At 51.7% G+C, this 17,704-nt stretch overlaps 1 protein-coding gene across 11 annotated transcripts in view; it reads left to right on the top strand.

Moving 5' to 3' along the window:
- Positions 1-17,704, top strand: part of GTF2IRD1 (GTF2I repeat domain containing 1) — a 58,196-nt gene that overhangs the window by 24,564 nt on the left and 15,928 nt on the right. For 7 of the 11 annotated variants that reach the window (XM_040532910.1, XM_040532905.1, XM_040532907.1 and 4 more), the window contains exons 5-16: positions 2,440-2,623; positions 3,831-4,141; positions 4,625-4,714; positions 5,515-5,598; positions 6,349-6,532; positions 7,564-7,589; positions 9,913-10,033; positions 13,028-13,065; positions 14,254-14,334; positions 15,970-16,059; positions 16,424-16,486; positions 16,992-17,057. In XM_040532910.1, coding sequence (XP_040388844.1) covers positions 2,440-2,623; positions 3,831-4,141; positions 4,625-4,714; positions 5,515-5,598; positions 6,349-6,532; positions 7,564-7,589; positions 9,913-10,033; positions 13,028-13,065; positions 14,254-14,334; positions 15,970-16,059; positions 16,424-16,486; positions 16,992-17,057 — 1,338 coding nt within the window. The remainder of the gene's footprint in view (positions 1-2,439; positions 2,624-3,830; positions 4,142-4,624; positions 4,715-5,514; positions 5,599-6,348; positions 6,533-7,563; positions 7,590-9,912; positions 10,034-13,027; positions 13,066-14,253; positions 14,335-15,969; positions 16,060-16,423; positions 16,487-16,991; positions 17,058-17,704) is intronic. The other 4 variants (XM_040532911.1, XM_040532909.1, XM_040532901.1 and 1 more) reach the window with 1 other exon arrangement.

The raw sequence follows: 17,704 nt of genomic DNA, 5'->3' as shown, positions 1-17,704 counted from the left end.
AGTTTGACCAGGGTGCATTGGCATGGTGAGGGACAGACAGAGGCCAGTGTGTTAGGGCGAGTTTGGAGATGCAGTGTGCAGGGTTGAGGCGTGGTGAACGTGTGCGTGGGTTTAACGCAGAGCCCCAACAAGTTGGACACATCCCTGAGCAGAGGGGTTTGGCCCCGGCGTTACCACACAAAGATGTAATTCTGGCTTTGCTGCTAATTCAGCCGCAGGAGCTGTTTCCATCCCCACACCTACCTTGAGTCTCCATCTAGGGAAATCTGCCGGGCAGATGCTCGCCCTCGGCAGCTGCTCGCTCAGCAGAAGGAGCTGTGGCCTGGGTAACATCTGTTGATCTGGGGGAGAAACGCAGCTTGCCAGCAAGGCAACCGATGGAGCCATCATTCCCGGCGCACCCACGGTCAGGTTTTGCACTGGGGCTGTGATGGGGCTGTGCTCGTGTAGGGAAAATCCTCTGCTGGTTGACCAGGGAGAAATAGCGCAGAAGACAGTAGGTGTCCCAGGGTGATTCTGTTCCTAATACCGACAGGAGTGTTAGAAATTAGCAGTTATCTGTCTTACTCTTTTTTTTTTTTTTTATCCTTTCAGTTGCCTCCCATCAACAGGGATTGGAAACAAAAATCTTAGAAAATGCTCAGTCAAAAAGATCGCATATTCCCTCCAGAGCTGGGTAATCTCCACACCAACAGGATGACTGATTACCGCCGGCTTCTATTAAACAGGCATTAATGATGATTATTGTCTCTCTTTAGCTAAACCATGAGCCTCTGCGTGGCAGCGCGAGGCTTGGTGAAGGTCACTTTGACAATAACACATTCCCCATAAAAATGTGTTTGGGGAGTTGTCGAGCTCTGAGTTGATAAGGAGCTGCTTGGGCATGGGGAGCGTCTCCCCCCGTCGCAAAGAGAGGCAATGGTGGGAGGTGGAAAGCCGCTAACACTGGCGCATCGAGGCAGGGAAGCTGCCGGTGCCTTCCGAGCCTGCAGAAAGTGTTCTTGCAGTGTTGTGGTTCAAAGGTTTGGTTCGAAACTTCTGTTATTGGCTTAATTAAAACATTATCCATCTCGGCTATAAGGAACCTTGATGGCTTGTGCAAGTCACACATCATTAGTTATCATGCTTTGCTTCAAAGAACATGTTGAAGAAATCACTTTTAATAAGGACTTGCTGACAGTGCCACAAGATTTCCAGGGTTTCTGTAAGATCTTTTGTGTTTATTTTTATTTATTTACTTAATTTTCAAAGAGAGAAAAAAGAAAAGATTTTAAAGAAAATCACCAGTATAAAATCCCAACACTCTTTAAATGTCCCCCAATCTCCCCTGCTCGGTGCTGTGGCCTGGATGGAGACCCCATGGGACTGGAGATGGAGGAGCGAAACCTTGCCACGCAGCCAGATGTTGTGCATCTGGACGCTGGTTTGCCAGACGGGTCACATTCATGCACGACTGTTCCTTCTGCTTCGTGCTATGAGCACCAGGTTTATTTGTTGCAGCTAGTTGGGTTGGTTTCCAGAGTAATTGCTCAGGAGAGAGCAGCTCAAGGGGCTTGGTGATTTCCCCCGAAACACTTCAGCAGGGCCTGGTTTTCTGTCTTGTCTGGGATGCAGGCTGCCTCAAGCATCCCAGCTGTGGGGACACGGCCTCTGTTGTAATTTTAGAAAATCTCCGCAGAGCAGCGATGCTCTCTGGTCAGCATTCACTGCTCAGGAAGGGTTTGCTCCCATTTGCTCCCAGCCTTTCGGGGAGGTTTAGCTATCAGAGCTACCGGTTGTGTCACCAAGCCAGCCCCATGCATCTGTGGGATTTGGGGGCTGATGAAGGGAATGGGGCAGTTGAAAGTACTGATGTTCACTCTGCCTTCCAGTTGGGGAATGAAGGGAAACTGCTGGGGGTTTCTTCTTATCTTTCCATGTGCCATGAGGCTGCCTGACAGCAGCAGGGCTCAAAGTGCTTTCTATTTTTTTTCCAAGAGGTAAAATAAGGAAAAAGACTGAAAATTGCAGAATATTTCAGTAAACATGAGATAGAAACCTGCATGAGCCCGTCATCCTCCTTTGTCAGCACTTGGCTACCTCTCCTCTTGCTGGCGACCAGATCCCTCGCTGGCACAGGTCCACTGGGATGCCATGGGTGGGCCAAGAGATCCCAGCGAGGGATTTCACTGTGCAGCCCCAGAGAGGAGACGTCTGCTTATCAGCTTTTGTGAGATTTTTATTAATTAATGCTTTGAAAGTGCTGAAGGTCCTTAAATGCTAAGCGCAGAGGTAGGAGACGGCTTCCTTCACCTACCTAGCCTAATGGCGTCTCCATCGGGATCTCATAGCAGTGCCCATGGTCGCGGTTTTGCTCTCGTGTTTGCTCCTTGAACCCCACCTGGCTGCAGTCCAGAGGGTTGGGGGTCCCTGCCCTGTGTAACTCTGCCCCTTCCCCAGGTGAAGCGGTGGGGAAGAGCAGCGTAGTCCCCTTGCCCTATGAGCGGTTCCTGAAAGAGCCGGGACTGCTGGCAGTGGCCGGCTTGCCCGAGGGGATCAGCTTTAAGAAACCCATGGAGTACGACGTGAAGTCCCTGATGGCCATTTTAGAGCACAGCCACAGCATCCGCTTCAGGCTAAAAAGGTAATTTCAGGGATCCCGGCAGGGCTGGAGGGGGGCGAATCCTTGGCGTGTTGGCGCATGTAACGCTGGGGTGGGGTGGGGCTGCTGCTGAGCGGAGCTGTGCTCTCGCTGTAGGAGGGCCCTGCCAGAATTTCAGCTGCGGTACACTAGGTGCTTCCTCGCCTCCAAAGAGGTTTCCAATGTAAATGTCGCAGGCTCCTTCCTAAGTGTTTTTGTGCCAGATGACGAGGGAGGCTGGGGACATCAGCGGGGCGAAGTCCCTGGCTGTTGGGACTGTATTGTCACAAGGGGCCTGTCAGTTTTGGATGCGTTTCCTCTGAGCTCGCCTGAGTTGAAGCACCTTGGATCAATTCAGAGAAATGCTGAGCACTTGCAAATACCTCCTTTGAAGGCTCAGCACTTCTGGAAAATCAGGCTGAGATAGCTAAAAGTAGGACACTCAGAATTTGAGCTGTTTGTGTAACTGTGGCTGCCTGTCTCATGTGAGGCATGTGCGCTTCCTTGCTACGAAACGCATCCTTGAGCTGCCTGAGGTCCCAGCTGAGCATGCCATGAGTCTTTGGTGCTGAGAAGGGCAATACAGTCGATTGGTGACAGTCCCACAAATTGTTTTACTCCTTGGTGACAGTCCCACAAATTTTAAGTTTAAGGAGTAAAACAACTCCTTAAACGCACCAGGCCACGGAGCTAGATGGCTTTGTTGGAGCTATAAACATTTTGAACTACCATAAGACTGATCTGCTCTACTTAAAGAAGAAGAACATGATGCAGATGCCTGAAGAAGCTGTAGAAGGCTAGGTGGCTGCTGTAATTTTTGAAACAATGAGTAAAAAGAAGCCAGGCAGCCCTCAGTGTACACCTCAGGGTGTCCCCTCCCAGGCATGGCCCATCTGAAGGCTCTCCTGTCTCCTTCCACATCTCTGCTCATCCAGCTAATTTATCCTACTCTCGTCTGCCCTGAACAATGGCAGATGATGTGGGCAACTTCCGAAGCCTCTGTCCCCACAGTTTTGGGCTCTGCACACCCCATCTTTCCCCCACCCTTGCTTTAAGCAGTTTGCCCCTTCCCAGGCACAGGGTGTTGGTGGCAGGAGGATGACAGCTCCCGGCACACATAGGCCGCGGTGCTCAGCGCCCAGGTCACCGACAGTGCCATGGACCTGAAGGAACCTGTTTTTTCCTCTTCTTCTCCTTTTCTTCCCTTCAGGCCGGCGGACGAGCCCAGCAGAGAGCTGAACCCTAGCGTAGACTTGACTTGTACCTCCCTCGCGCCCAAGGGCAGCCGGGACGCTGGTGCCAACGGCCACATGGCCAAACCCTCCGGCCAGGACGCTCCCTCTGCCGTAGCCGTGACCAATTTCTTATACGGTGTCTCGCTGCCTACGCAGATTGCCGTGGACCTAAAGCAAGAGGTGTCCTCCGGTCTGCACGGGGCGACCGCGGCCAGCGAAGCGCTGCTGCCCAGGCCCTCAGGAGAGCTGAAGGTGCCTTCCTCACAGGAGTACAGCGACTGCTGTGGTAATAGCCTCGAGTTTGCTCGCAGACGAGGGCCTGGTGCGAAGCCCCACAGAGCTGAAAGGGGAAAGATGGTTTTTTGGGGGGCTGGGTTGGGCTGTAGAGCGGCCTGCTGAAATGTGTGGGGTGTGTGTGGCCGGCAGGGTGTGACTGGAGGTTGGACCCCAGGCTGTGACAGCACAAATTGATAACAAAATTGGCCCTGGTGCTCATGCAGCCCTCGCAGAGATGAGGAAGCCCCTGTGGCACCGTCCCAGCCCTTCCCTGGGTGCCCTCTCTGGGTCTGGGGGTGACATGGTGTGTCCAGGACTCCACAGGGTGGTGAAGGGGAGGGTGGATGAAGGAGAGCTGGTGGGGGTGAGGGACATGGCACAGCTGCCCAGCCCTGGGTCGTTGTCACTGGCGGGGACACGTAGGAGCTTGTTGAGGTGCCCAAAGCATCATTCAGGCTCTTATCAGCCCTTTCTCATCTTCCCTCATGTCCAGGACAGAAATCGGCCGTCTCTGGGGGCCCTCTTATCCAGAATGTGCACTCTTCCAAGCGCATCCTCTTCTCCATTGTCCACGACAAGACAGGTCTGTGTCCCGCCTCAGAAGCAGCCATTGGGCACCTCTTTGGGAAAGGTTCCCCCACCCGGCCATAAATAGTCTCCATCTGTCCCCGTGGTCTGCAGGGACCCTGCAATGCCACCACACAGATGGCAGGGAAGTCCCAGCCCCACATTGTGCCTGGGGAGCCAGGGCATGGCTCGGGTGAGGCTGTTTGCCCAAGCTGCCAAGGGCAAATAGGCGCCGAAAGCTTTGCGTGGTTTCAAAACAACTGGAACCCGCTCACCCCGGCCTGACTCTGCTGCAGTGCCCAAGGCAGGATCAGTGCGAGGAGGAGACTCTGCCACTTCCCCACCTCAACCCCACCCCAAGCACGTGCAGCCTAGAAATGCTGACGTGTCTATGCCAAAACCCTTGCCTCTGTGCTTAAAAAAAAAAGAGAAAAAAAAAAGGTGGGAAAGTTGGGAAAGAGAAGGTATGAAAAAGCTCCTTTGTGAAATTGCTGTGCCTTTCAAATGTTTGTTTCAGGTAGAGCTTGCTCTATCCCGGAGGGTCTTTCATTTCAGGGTTGAGATGTTTTATGGGGTCATTTCTCAGGAATCTGTTTTGCACACACACAGCTGCAGAGGAGCTTGCTTCAGGCTGGGGATGGGGAAGCCCAGACCTTATCTGCCAGCCTGGCAGAATCCGCTCAGGAAGGGGGAAATAATTATTTTTTAAAGCAACAAAGTCTTGTTCCTGGTTCTCAACACTTCGCGCGAGAAAAGTGCATCTGCTGTGTATGAACCATATGGAAGTTCCTTATTTCTTATATTTTGTTTTGATAGATAAGTGGGACAGTTTTATAAAAGAAACTGAAGATATCAACACCCTTAGGGAGTGCGTGCAAATTCTGTTTAACAGCAGATATGGTGAGTAGGAGTTAATATCCCATTATGCATCTGCAGCTCTTGTGGTTTGCATATCATTATATAGCAATCATTTTTGTTCCCTAACACAGCAGCAGGAGCCATATGCTAGAGCTCCCTTCTCTTCTTAACACGTTTAGCCCAGCAGCTCCCAGTCTGGGTGTCTGTTGAAGGTTATGTCAATATTTCCATTTGGAGTCCCTCCGTCAAGGAATTTATAACTTGGACGTAAAACAGCCTGGCCTGGAGCGTGGCACGGCCAGGTCAGCACCCGCTGGCACTGCGGGCAAGGGGGAGTGGTCGCATGCAGCCATTTTAAATTAACGTGGCAGGAAAAAAAAAGGCAGATCATTGCTATTCCAGCTGCTTTTTGTCCACTCACAGAGCTTATGAGCATCTTTGGTGCTGCCCTTGCCACGGGCAGCACTTTCAGGTTAGGTCCCTGGAGGTTTGGGCTTGGGAAATGGCTCGCAAATGGGCTGACAGGCTGGGGCTTGTTGCCTGTGACATCCTCATCAGGCCATATAACTGGGGTTTTATGTGAGCTGTGTGACTGATAACCTATATATGAGCTGTGTGACTCGCGAGCTGTACAGCTCAGAGACCTGCTGCGGGCCAAGCAAGAGATAAGAGAACAGGAGGCACACGCTCTGCTTTTCACACCAGCCGGAGTTCAAGCCTTTTCACCTTCATTTTATCATTCGCTAAAGAAAAAGCATGCACTGAAGTGAAAGCCATGCGTTCACCTTTCAGCTGAAGCCTTGGGGTTAGACCACATGGTCCCCGTCCCGTACCGGAAGATCGCGTGTGACCCCGAGGCGGTGGAAATTATCGGCATCCCTGACAAAATCCCCTTCAAAAGACCTTGCACCTACGGCGTCCCCAAACTCAAGCGGATACTGGAGGAGAGGCACAACATCCACTTTGTCATCAAGAGGTGGGTGGCGAGGTGGGAGGTGTCCTCCCTCCATGAGAGCTGCCGCCTGTCAGGAGCGGGCTGCTCTCAATGCAGTCCCCTGGTGTTAGCTCGGCACCGATGTGCTCAACGTTAACGGGGTAATTACAGCACATTTGGATCGCATTTTGGCTCGCTCACAGCACATTTGGCTGGTTGGGTGCCCTGGGAGTGCTCCGTGGGGACACAGCCATCCCCCTGACAGGGCACTGCACGTGCCTTGAGGGAACCGGGAATTTAAGCTCTGTTCCCTCTGTGCCCCAAGGGTTTGCTTTTACACCCAAAACTCATTTTAATCTTCTTTATGGAAAAGAGTTAAACAGTTATTGTACAGAGGTAAGTAGGGAGGTTTCCCTTCCCCACTGCCTCCTCCGATTTCCATCTCTTTCCCTTTCTGTGAGCATGCCACAGGGCTGTCTGTAGCACCGTCACCCTGTCACCCTGCTGTAACCCCATTCGGACATTGCGGTTGCCTCACTGAGCATTTCGGGTGGCAGCGGGGCCCTCCCATCACAGCACAACCCTCAAGTGACATTTGCAGGTGGGAGGAGTGGTGTCTGTGAGGAGGAACATCCATATTTACTCCACACAGAGTGATTCTCCTCCACCTCGATATTTTGAGGTGCTCCTTTGTGGACATCCTGTGTACACAACCATGAGGATGTGTCACGTACAGGCAGGGTGCTGGGTCCTGGTCACTGCTTTTCTGCTGGAGCGGGAGGATTGGAAGCTTCTGCTTTGGTCCCATCATCTTCTGGTAAAGCCAGCCTGTAGCAGCCTCATTTAATAAGTTAATTAAATGAAGAGAATGACTTATACGCAGATTTAAAGGTGCTTTAGTTAAAAAGCATGCAGTGTGAGATTGCTTGGTTGCACCACAATCTGAAAGGCTTTTTTTAGGGAATAAATAAATTGACTATTTTGACTTGCTTTAATGCTGTTTGTAAATAAAACCTAAAACCCAGTCATTAGAAGCACCTATTTCTAATCCTTTTTTTTCCTTTCCCTTCTAGGATGTTCGATGAGAGAATTTTCACAGGTATGTTCTCTGTGCCTTTTGACTTATTGCCTGCAAATTGAAAGATTATCCAGAGGAGCAGAGTTGAAATAACAACATCTGTAAACAGCAATAGCGCAGGACACGCCGTTGTGCTCAGTGGGGAGAAGCCCAGGCTGCGTGCCATGCCTGGGGGCGATGCGATTGCCTTTGCCCAGGACCAGAGCACTGTGCACCCCCAGAGAGTGGTTTGAAGTGGGGAATACGCGCGGCACAAGGCTGGGTTGCTCCCTGCACCCGACTGAGCTTCATCTGCAGGCAGCACATGACGTGTTTCCGTGCTTTTGTGAGGGAGAAAAATCGCTGCTGGGTTCTTCATTGGTAAATTATCCTCTTTCTTTTGTCTGGAAGGTGCTAGCATCATCCAGTCGCTGACTGGTTTTAGAAGAAAGATGGCAAAAATCAATCTGATCAGTGACAAAACCCCGGGGGGATTCTTCTGCTTTCTTTTCCCCACACTTAATCCTGCTCACTGGAGATGGAGAAGCCACGTTAAGTGCTTCTCACTACATCAGGGCAGGTGTTGGGGGGGTCCCAGCTCCCTCTTGGGGCAGAGGGGAGCTGGCTCCACGTCCCAGCCTGGGAAGTTGGGAAGCTGCTGCGGGAACGGCACTGAGCGCTCCGGGTTAATTGCCCAGCCCTGCTCCCAGGTGTCCCGGGCTGGGCTCGCAAGTAAAGACATGTTTGGGGTTTTCCTTTCTTTCCGGGTGCTGGCGGCGTCCCAGACACCGCCTGACATCTCCAAGGGATGGATTAACCCCTGTGGCACTGCAACAGCACCCCAGGGGTGCTCACAGAGGGAAATTCCAGCAGAGTCTGGAGGAGGTCCCACCTCCACGGGTGGTTTCTCTATCTCCAGTCCCATTCATGATTTTCTTTGCTCGAGAAAATGATTTTTAAACTATCGCCCACCCCTAAGGGATGGAGCTCCGAATTGCTTCTTGGACGCTTGGATTTTCCTTGCAAATCCATCAGTTTGCCTGATGTCTTGGGGGAGGCATCGCGCACAGCCTGACAGGGGGGTGATGGAGCAGCTCCTCCCTGCCCACGCTCGAGAGCTGCTGGTGGAAAGCTCCATGCTGGGAGCTCGGGGTCACTTGGCAGGGAGGTGCAAGTGGAAATGAGGAGACTGGGAAGCAGATCCAGCACGGCTGGGGCGGGTGGCAGCCCCCCTCTTCCCTGCCTGCTCCCTGCAGGGCTACCAGAAGCAAAACACATTAAACCTGTCTTTCTGCGATTTGTGTCAGCACTTCTGACTGTGCAAAAAAAAGCATCTGCTGAGTCAGGAGGTGCCATTTTTGCAAAGACACTTTTTCAGCGCAGAGCTGTATTTTAACTTGCCGACTATAAAGCATCTCAAAGCTTCCCCATACAGTTTTACTCACCCTTTAATTAAAATACCCACCACTGCTAGGAAACCTATTTTTGCTGCTCCCCTGGGTAGTAGCTTAAGGCTGGCTTCGTTGCTGCAAGAACAAGATTTGGTCCGTAGAAAGCACAAATTAAGAGGAGCCTTTTGGACTGTCGGTAGATAAATAGTGTCTTTACGGCTCTATATTGCTGCTGGTCCTATTGCCAGAGCCCTGCCCTTCCATGCAGGCTGGAGCCTAAAGGAAAAAGGCTTCGTTTTCCCAGGGACAGGATGTGTTTTGGAAGGGAGGGGATGTCGTGATGGTGCTTTGAGACCAGCCAAGAGCCTTTTGCAGCTATTTAACAAGACACCTACAAGATTTCTGCAGCCTGGCGGCATAATTTCATTCCCTCCTTCCCCCAGCACTAATCCTTCAGTTCTTCCTTCACCTTCCCTGCCTGATTTTCATTTCCTACCCTGTCATCAGATCGCTTGTTTCATCTCCAAGGTCATTGCTGAGGCTTTGTTTCAGCTCCTTTCAGGCTGCTGAGGGAAACGGAAGGGAAAGGGGAGGTTTTGCAGGGTGACCCGATCCTTGTGCCCCCCCTGCAGCACATCCTTGCTCCCGAGCTGCTTCCCAGTCCCAGCAGCCAGCCCCTTCGCGTGGTGCTCAGCAAGGTTCCCCAGCACACACCGAGTTTTGCAGGGGTTTAATCAAGAGCTGTGCTATTATTTTGACATGTAAACCCAATTTAAATCTGCACCTTTCTCTTTGCAAACAGACAGCTCTTGAAAACCTGTCCCTCACCCCAATTTTAGCTCTGGGACTAGAGAGGGAGCACGTGGAGGTGGAGGAGCTGTGTTGCTGCGAGTTTACCTCTCAGGTTGCTAATTCTGGTTGCTAATTCTGGTTTTGTTTTTAATTCCAAACCCGCCCTGCGCACCCGGCACCAGGAAGTAAATTTACCAAAGACCCAACCAAGCTGGAGCCCTCCAGCCCCCCCGGGGAGATCTCCCCCGAGCCGCACCGCGGGGCCGTGCTGGACCTGGCGGGGACGTCGCAGGCCGGCAGCAGGTAAGTGGCGCTTCGGTGTGCCTGTGCCAAAATGGCAAATTTGGAGTCACTGTTTTTGTAGAAAAGTGGTGAAATCGGTGCCATGCCCGGGCAGGCTGGCATTATCTGCAGGAGCGATCTCAAGTGTTAAAGCATGGCCTAAGGATCCACCCTCAGCCAGCAACAAAACAAACCATCCTGCTAATTAAGTGTTATTTGTTTATAAAGCTCACTAGGAGACTAATAGCGGATTAACCAACGCTTAATAAAGGTGGGGTTGCAGAGTTCAGCAGGTCAGTAGGGTTTTTGTAAGTCTCTGCCTCTGGCACGACTGGCAACCGGCTGTGCCATGAGGCTGACGGGTCTGTAACGTGCCCACAGCACCTATGGAGCGTGTGGCTCTGCTCCCCAGGCCGTGCTGGGGGATCAGGCAGATGTTATTCTCTGTGTAGCCCCAGATTCCTTCAATTTTGCTTCACCTGACCAGGAGCAACAATGCTAGCCCCAACATTTAGCTCCAAACCAAGTTTCCTGGGGTGCCTTTCCGCACATCCGTGTGGGCACCACCAGCTGCAGGGGGTTAGGAGGGAGGTGCAGGAGCTCCCCACAAGCCCTGCACGAGGTCTCGCTGCACATAAGCCATTTCGGCCATGGCTGCTGGACCACATTTCAGTTTTGCCAAAGGAGGTGGCTCCACGGGTGAGCAGGTTCACTGTGGATGGTTGTAGAGAGGCAGAGCCAGCTGGAGGCGCGGGCAAAGAGTGCTGGCTGGGTTGGCTCACTTGGCCCAGGTGTGGTTGATATACTGGCCGGTATTTTACAAGGGTTGAAATGATCGGTGCTAGCCCCAGAGGAGAGCATCCCCAGAGGCTGCCCCGTGCTCAGGGGGCAGCTCGCGGGTGCTGTGCAGGAGAGGGGCTGGCTGAGTCATCAGGCCCCGCCGGCGTCAGCACAGAGCTCGTACACGGTGATTCATCTCCTCCCGAGGCAGGAATTGAAAGCTGGTTAGAGGAATCACACCCAAGTGCCCGTTTCTCCCCCCAGAAGCCATGAAGGGTCTCCAGGTGAGAGCCGTGCCCTGAGATACCTGTGTTACGGCAGGGGAAACCAGGCTGGCCTGAATCCAAGCACTCCACTGGTGGTTTGGGGCACCTGTGGCAGAGGGGGAATTAAACTCAGGTCTCCAGAATCCTGCACGAGGGCTTGGCCACGAAGCCATTTTTTAGCTAGCTCTTGCTTGCTCTCCACACCGTGCTGAACGTGGCTGGAAGCATTTAGACTTGGAGAGCAGCAGAGTGTCACAGGGGTGTCAGGGAAAAGTGATACTGCAAATATCGCTGGTCCCCAAGCACACTGCAGGGCTGAAGTCTGGCCTGAGGCTTCTCATTTTTCTCTTCATTTGTTAACATTTGCAATTAGGACACTTTTAATTTTTGCCACAGAAGATTTCACCGCGCTGATAAATTGGTGTGACTGAAAACAAGCAGGCGGAGAGACGGGACGAGGGGTGCTGAGCTGGTTTCTGCAAAGCAGTAGGTAGAACACCAGCTGCTGCATCTCTGTGGGAGCATCCCTGGTGCCGCACCAGCCCTATCTCAGCTGCCATGCTCCAGCTGGGACCAGGCAGGGGTTGCGTGGTGCAGTAAAACCGCTTCAGAAGACTTTGTGGAAGAAAAATAGGTTTTGTAGGGGCAGTTTGTGCTCAGCCAGGTTTGGATGGCACTTCCCGTGGTGTTGCTGGGACATGGAGCATGCTGGGCTGGGCTGGGCTGGGCTGACCTCATTCTACTGCTAAAATTCAGGCACAACCTGAAGATCATCCTGGGGTCCCTTTCGAATCTATCAGACCTGTCCTGGTTGTGTCTATATGTGCATCATTCCTGGTTTACGCTGTGTGCATGCACATTGAATCAGGCCACGTTCCCCAGTTTTCCATGCTCTGTGGTTAACTTTTAGGTCCAACGGGAATTGTGAATTCCTGGGGTGGTGGTGGTGCTAAATGGGCTTTGCTCTCCCGCAGGCAGAAATTAAATCTCCCAATGCATTGATCACACAGACCTGCAGGAAAAAATATGTGTGCTTGAAAGATACTCAAATCCTGCTTTGTTCTTCCTGCAAATGAGAAAAGCTCAGTTCCCTGATAGGAGCACAGCATTTCCATACCTGTGGTCCACCCAGGTCAGAGTCTAGGTCCAGGGCAGTGCCAGACACTCCAGGGTAACACACCCCTCCTAAAGACATCCTCCTAAATTTCCCTAGTGAAAGCTTGACTGTGACCTGAGCTGGAGAAGTTTAAACCCCTACCCAAAGCTCCAATTTGATATATGTTGTACTTGCTAGACAAGACATCCTTTTTTACCCATTTAAGATCTGTCCTTACAGCAGGACTGGGGAGAGTGTTTCAAGAGCTCTCCTGGATCCCTTCACCGTGCCCGTACTTTGACGCCATTGAGTGGATTTAGGCGAGTGAGGAGTGCTTTTGAAAATCCCCCCTGAGCCAACAGGGATGTGAAGCCTGCTCAGAAGGGTTTCCCTTCCCTCAGAGGACCAGCATTATGGAGGACCGCGTTCTCCACTGCCATTCCTCATGTTTTGCTGCCAAAGTGCCATGGTTGTTCTCGTTTAAGAAAGACAGGAAGAAAATCCATCCTGAGAATGCAAAGTGATCTAATTTGGATGCCGAACACCTTGCATAAATTTCTAAGCGTGTGAAGTTAACTGTAGACACAAGTTTGGGATAGTGCCCAGTATCCAGGGGAGAAAGGCTTTGGGCAGAATAAATATTTACCAAATCAATTGACTTTTTTCCTCTCTCCCCGTTTGCTTTTGCTCCATGAGTAACTACATTGTAATGAGGCTTAACGCACTGCTCTCTGCCGTAATGGGATGGGGTCTGTGAGGTTTGGGACTGCTGTTAAACCCCCTCCCGCTGGGATGGGTCCAACACACACGTGGGTTTAAGCTTTCCTTCTGATTGCTTTGTTACTACCCCTCTTGTCTGCCTCTCCTTTCCAGGTCGGAGAAGTGCAGTGTTTCTGAAAGCTGTGAACCAGGTGAGGAACAATTCATTTTCTCTTGCAAAACGGCAATGTTTTGGGGTGGAATTTTGTGCCACCCCAGGAAACGCGAAGTGCCCGGTGAGGGGGTGACCCCCAGCCCTTGGGCAGGGCTGACTGCACATCCAGCGCGAGGGGTGTGCTGCACGTGTCCTCCTTGCACCGCGGGCACAGCTGGCCTGCCGTGCAGGGTGGTGGCAGTAAAACCCACCTAGCAAAACAAATGCAAAGCTGGGGAACAAAGCCATCCCCCTCCTGCTGCATGAACAAAATAATTGTGGGTGAACGCCTGGGAACACAGGCTAACCTCGTTGTGCTTCTGAGCAGTCTGATAGCCCACTCGGATGGGCAGCTGGGATAAATTCCTAGTGAAAAGCCACTAGAGAAGTTGGCTGTGAAGTACCTTTGAAGTGTGGCCTCAGTTATACAGTTTCCCCACAGGGCACTCCTGTGGGATTTTATCTCCATCTGATAGATGCAGATACAAAGGGTCTTACTCTGTGACCCTCCAATTAGATCCAAAAAGCACGTAAATTGAAATATCAAGACTTAAGCACGTGCTTAAAAATGATGCTAAATGAAGTCTTTCATCTCCAAGTTCCTTTCCACGTGAAAGCTGCCAGGACTGGGTCACTGGACGTCAGCCGAGCGGCAGCGATCAGCTGTGTCGGTGCTCTGACCACTGCCAACAAGAAGGAAATGTTTTCCCCAGGCTCAAACAAATTCCCCGGGATTTTTCCCTGGTATGAGGTTGCTGCACTGCTGCCTGATTCACTCGGGGGCTTGGACCCATTTAAATGCCACCAGATAGGCAAAGCCACTCTGAGTGAATTAGTCCTACCCGAAATGAAGGAAAATTTGTCTCGAGATAAGTGCCAGCCCAGCTGAGCACGGTGGGACAGCCTGTGAGCATCGTCCAGAGCCTGACGCAGGTCAGATATTAGGAGAAATTTTTATACCAGAAGGGTTGTGCAGCATTGGAACAGACTGCCCAGGGACGTGGCTGAGTCACCATCCCTTGAGGTCTTCGAGGAACGTGTAGGTTCAACTTAGCAGCATGGCTTAGTGGTGGAGTTGTCAGTACGAGGTTAAAGGTTGGACTGGATGATCTCAGAGTCCTTTTCCAACCTGAATGATTGTATGATTCTACGCTGGAGATTGTCTTTGGTTGTCTTTCCCCCTTAGGTACCTCAGGAGAGCTGGGTGGGATCAGGCAGATCAAAATTGAGCCGGATGAGCTGGACATCATTCAGATCACAGTTCCAGGTAGGCGCTGGGGTCCTCTTCACAGGGAGTGCTGCGTTGCGCTCTCTCAAAGTTTAGCTTGGAGAAGATCCACTTGTGGGTCATCTCCCGGTGCAGGCTGTCCGCCTCGACGCTTGCACCGTTTATTTCTTTACTGAAAGTCATTTTAAAGGGCGTATCAGCAATCGGCTGGGTTTGCTGCTTTCCTTTGGGTGTGGGCTTGGAAGATCCCAGATATTGAGTGTGGGATCTTTTGACAAGGCACTAAATTTAGAAAGCCAGCCTGTTGAAGAAGAGATTGTAAGAACAAGTTTTTTTTTAAAGCATTTTAAGCACGTGCTGAAAACATGTTGGATATGGCGACACTGGTGTGTTTCCCCACGTTTCTTCCTGGGAGAGGTCGGTGGTGATACATGGGGACAGAGCTGGGGACAGAGACCGAGCAGCTGGTGCTAGAGTGCAGCTGGGAGCCTTGTTTCCCCAGGAACATCCATTTCTAGAGCAGCTACCTGACCTGGGTAGCGCACCGACTGGTAGGACAACGCTTAGAGCTTAATGAGTGGATAGGTAGCACTTTGCATTTTCAGTGTGCTTTACAAACATTAATTAATAATCTCACCAGAATTAGGGCAGCAACACGACTCCCAACATGCCCGAGTGCGAGCGATACTGGGAGCAGCAATGATGCCGATCCCCGTTGCACCCAAATTGCTGCAGTCTCCATTGCACCCAAAGGCACCGGTCCCCTTATGCGGGTGATGTTCTGGGAGTCGCTCCAGGATTATCGCAGAAAGGATTTAACGTGTGGTTACTACAGGGGATGGAGAAAGGAGTGAGGGCTAGCGGTAGATCAAACGTTTTCATTTTCAACTTGGCAGCTCGTGGAAGAGAAGAAAGTTAAATGCATGGTGAGCTGGCAGTGCGGGGGAGGAGGAGGTGTTATCACTTCTCCAGAGCCAGGTAGATCACACTTGAAGTCTGGAGTCCACTTTTTATTGCCTTATTTGAAGGTACAGTTCAGTCAGAGGGAGTACAGCTTAGGGCAATGAAGATGATTAATAGAAAAGAGGTGCTCATGTACAAGGAGAAATTGATGAAATTTGGATTATTTATCCTGTGAGGAGAAGATTAAGAAGTGACCTGATTGAAGTATTTAAACTAGCTAAAGGTTTATTTAAAGCTAAATTTGGATAGCTCTTTGAGGGCATCAGAGAGTCCGGTATTAGGGGATACAGGTTTAAATTAAGAGGGCATACGCATATATATGTAAGGGAGACTTCAGGAGGTGTCATTTCAGGGAGGAAGGCAGCTTTAGTGGAATGATCTTCCCAAGGTGGAGTCGTTCAGTCAAGCAGCATTAACTTTTTAAGCTAGAACTGAGTGTCCAGATGGAGTTAAGCCAATTAAATCATTCTGAACCATTTTTGCTCTTCACCTTCTGCAGAAGTTAGGAAGAAACTTTTGCTCTTTCCCCTTGGTCTGAGAGGTCAGGTGCATTTTGGGGATGCTGCAGGCCACGGCGTGTGGGGCTCCCACCTGGACTGGGGATGCCCTTAGAGCAGTCCCTGCTGATGGGCCAACCCCCTCTGAAACCTCTTTTTGGGGTTGGTGCCCCTCTCCTTGAAAGAAAAGCTGCCCGTGGTGTGTTGTCCACAGACCGATCACCCACTTCAGATGAGATGCACGACCCGGTGACCACGCACATGGCCTCGGAGGAGTCGAGCTACATCCTAGACGCAGTAGCAGGTGATGGAAATGGCACGTCCAGGAGACTGGATGTCCCAGTGCATGGAAATTCATGCATGTATCAGAAATGAGTAAATGCGAGCCAAGATGATGGGGTCAGGACCCTCTTCCAGAGTCATGGTCTCAGTTGGGCTGGCTGGGAGCTCTGGTAGACAGGGGATGCTTGTTGGGTGCTGCCATGGCATGACCAAGGTTTTGGGGGACAGTGTGACACTGCCAGCCTGAGCCTGTGCTTGGGCAGGGGCTCAGAGCTCAGCGAGAGGCATGGGGGTCGTTGGGTGACGGTGGGGGACCTGGAAGGCTCCTGCTCATATCTGGTCTGGCTTTGCTGGTGCTGGCCACTGCTCACCCTCCTCTTCCTCAGCAGGGACCGAGAAGGGGCCCGGTGAGGAGTCACGGCACGAGGAGAAGCAGATGGAGGCATCAGGTGAGGTTCTGATGAACCCGGAGCATCTCCAATAATTGCAAAGTTTGGGAAGTTTAGACGGACACGGATGTATTTTGGGTTGTGTCTGGTGTGCCGTTTACATCATCTGCAAAGCATCCAGCCACCAGAAAGCTCCATGCAGAAGGGCACCCCTGTATTTTGGGGATGCAATGCTCAGCTGATGTGTGCTGGTGACTGGAGCAGATCCCACCAGTGCCACCTCCACGCACGAGCAGGTCTCCATCCTCCCCTCTCGCATTGGTAGCATCTTTTGCCCAGACTTACATTTTCCCTATTTTTCCTCCTTGCTGCTGCGCAGCGGGGAGATTAGTGCTGCATCCCTGCCCTTCCTCGCTCAGGGCTGAGTTTGGAGGCAGCTGCCACAGGACCAGCTCTGGCTTTGGAGGCAGGACGAGCTCACGAGGGCTGCTCACCTTCGCTGCATGTCGCTTGCACTGGAGGCAGCGGATTTCTCAGAGCATCTCTCCTTTTATTTTTTTTGCAGATGGTATAGGGGACGTTTTAAGTCATTTGAGGAAACAAGTGGAAATTTTGTTCAACACGAGATACGGTGAGCTGGTCATCGACATGTGTGTGTAATGCCAAGTGCTGCCTTCGGCCACGGGGAGCTCCTAATTGCTAAGAAATGTCACCTACCATTTCCAAACCGGTTGCCGAGGAAAGGTGCAATCTAATTTGTTCATTTGCTGTCTGCCGGGCTTGTGAACGCATCTGAAGTCTCCCTGGGCCTCGTTATTGCAGCTCTTCCCCTTGGCTTCCTCGATGCCTTTTTGCTGGCTGCAGCCCAGGGTTTGTGGCGGTGACCTTCAGCCTTCCTCCCGCAGAGATGGGGGCTGGCAGGGCTGCCCAGCACTCGTTTGAAATATCCAAGAGGGTTTTCCATCCGTCTGGGCTGTGTCGTGGCCAGGAGGGCTGGCTGGGTGCAGGGGCCAGCACTTGGCGTGCCCTGCCCTGGGGGCACACACCAAGCATCCCATGCTCCCTCCTCCTCGCAAGGAAAGGCAAAGAGGTCTGCTGGGGAGCACGCTGCAAAAAATAACAAAAAGCAGGTTATTGCCTGCTTTCGGTGCCAAAGGATGCGTCTCCTAACTTAATTAAGTTGATCAGGGCATTCGGAGTTGCAGAAAAAATATGTATTTTACCTCCCACTACTTTATATAAAGGTTACTTAACTCAGGGAAAATGCAAGTGAGCTTA

This window comes from Cygnus olor, chromosome 20 (assembly GCF_009769625.2).
Source record: "Cygnus olor isolate bCygOlo1 chromosome 20, bCygOlo1.pri.v2, whole genome shotgun sequence".
NCBI classification, from domain to species: Eukaryota; Metazoa; Chordata; class Aves; order Anseriformes; family Anatidae; genus Cygnus; species Cygnus olor.
Note: the sequence above shows the minus strand (reverse complement) of the source record. Positions and strands in the feature narration are given on the sequence as shown.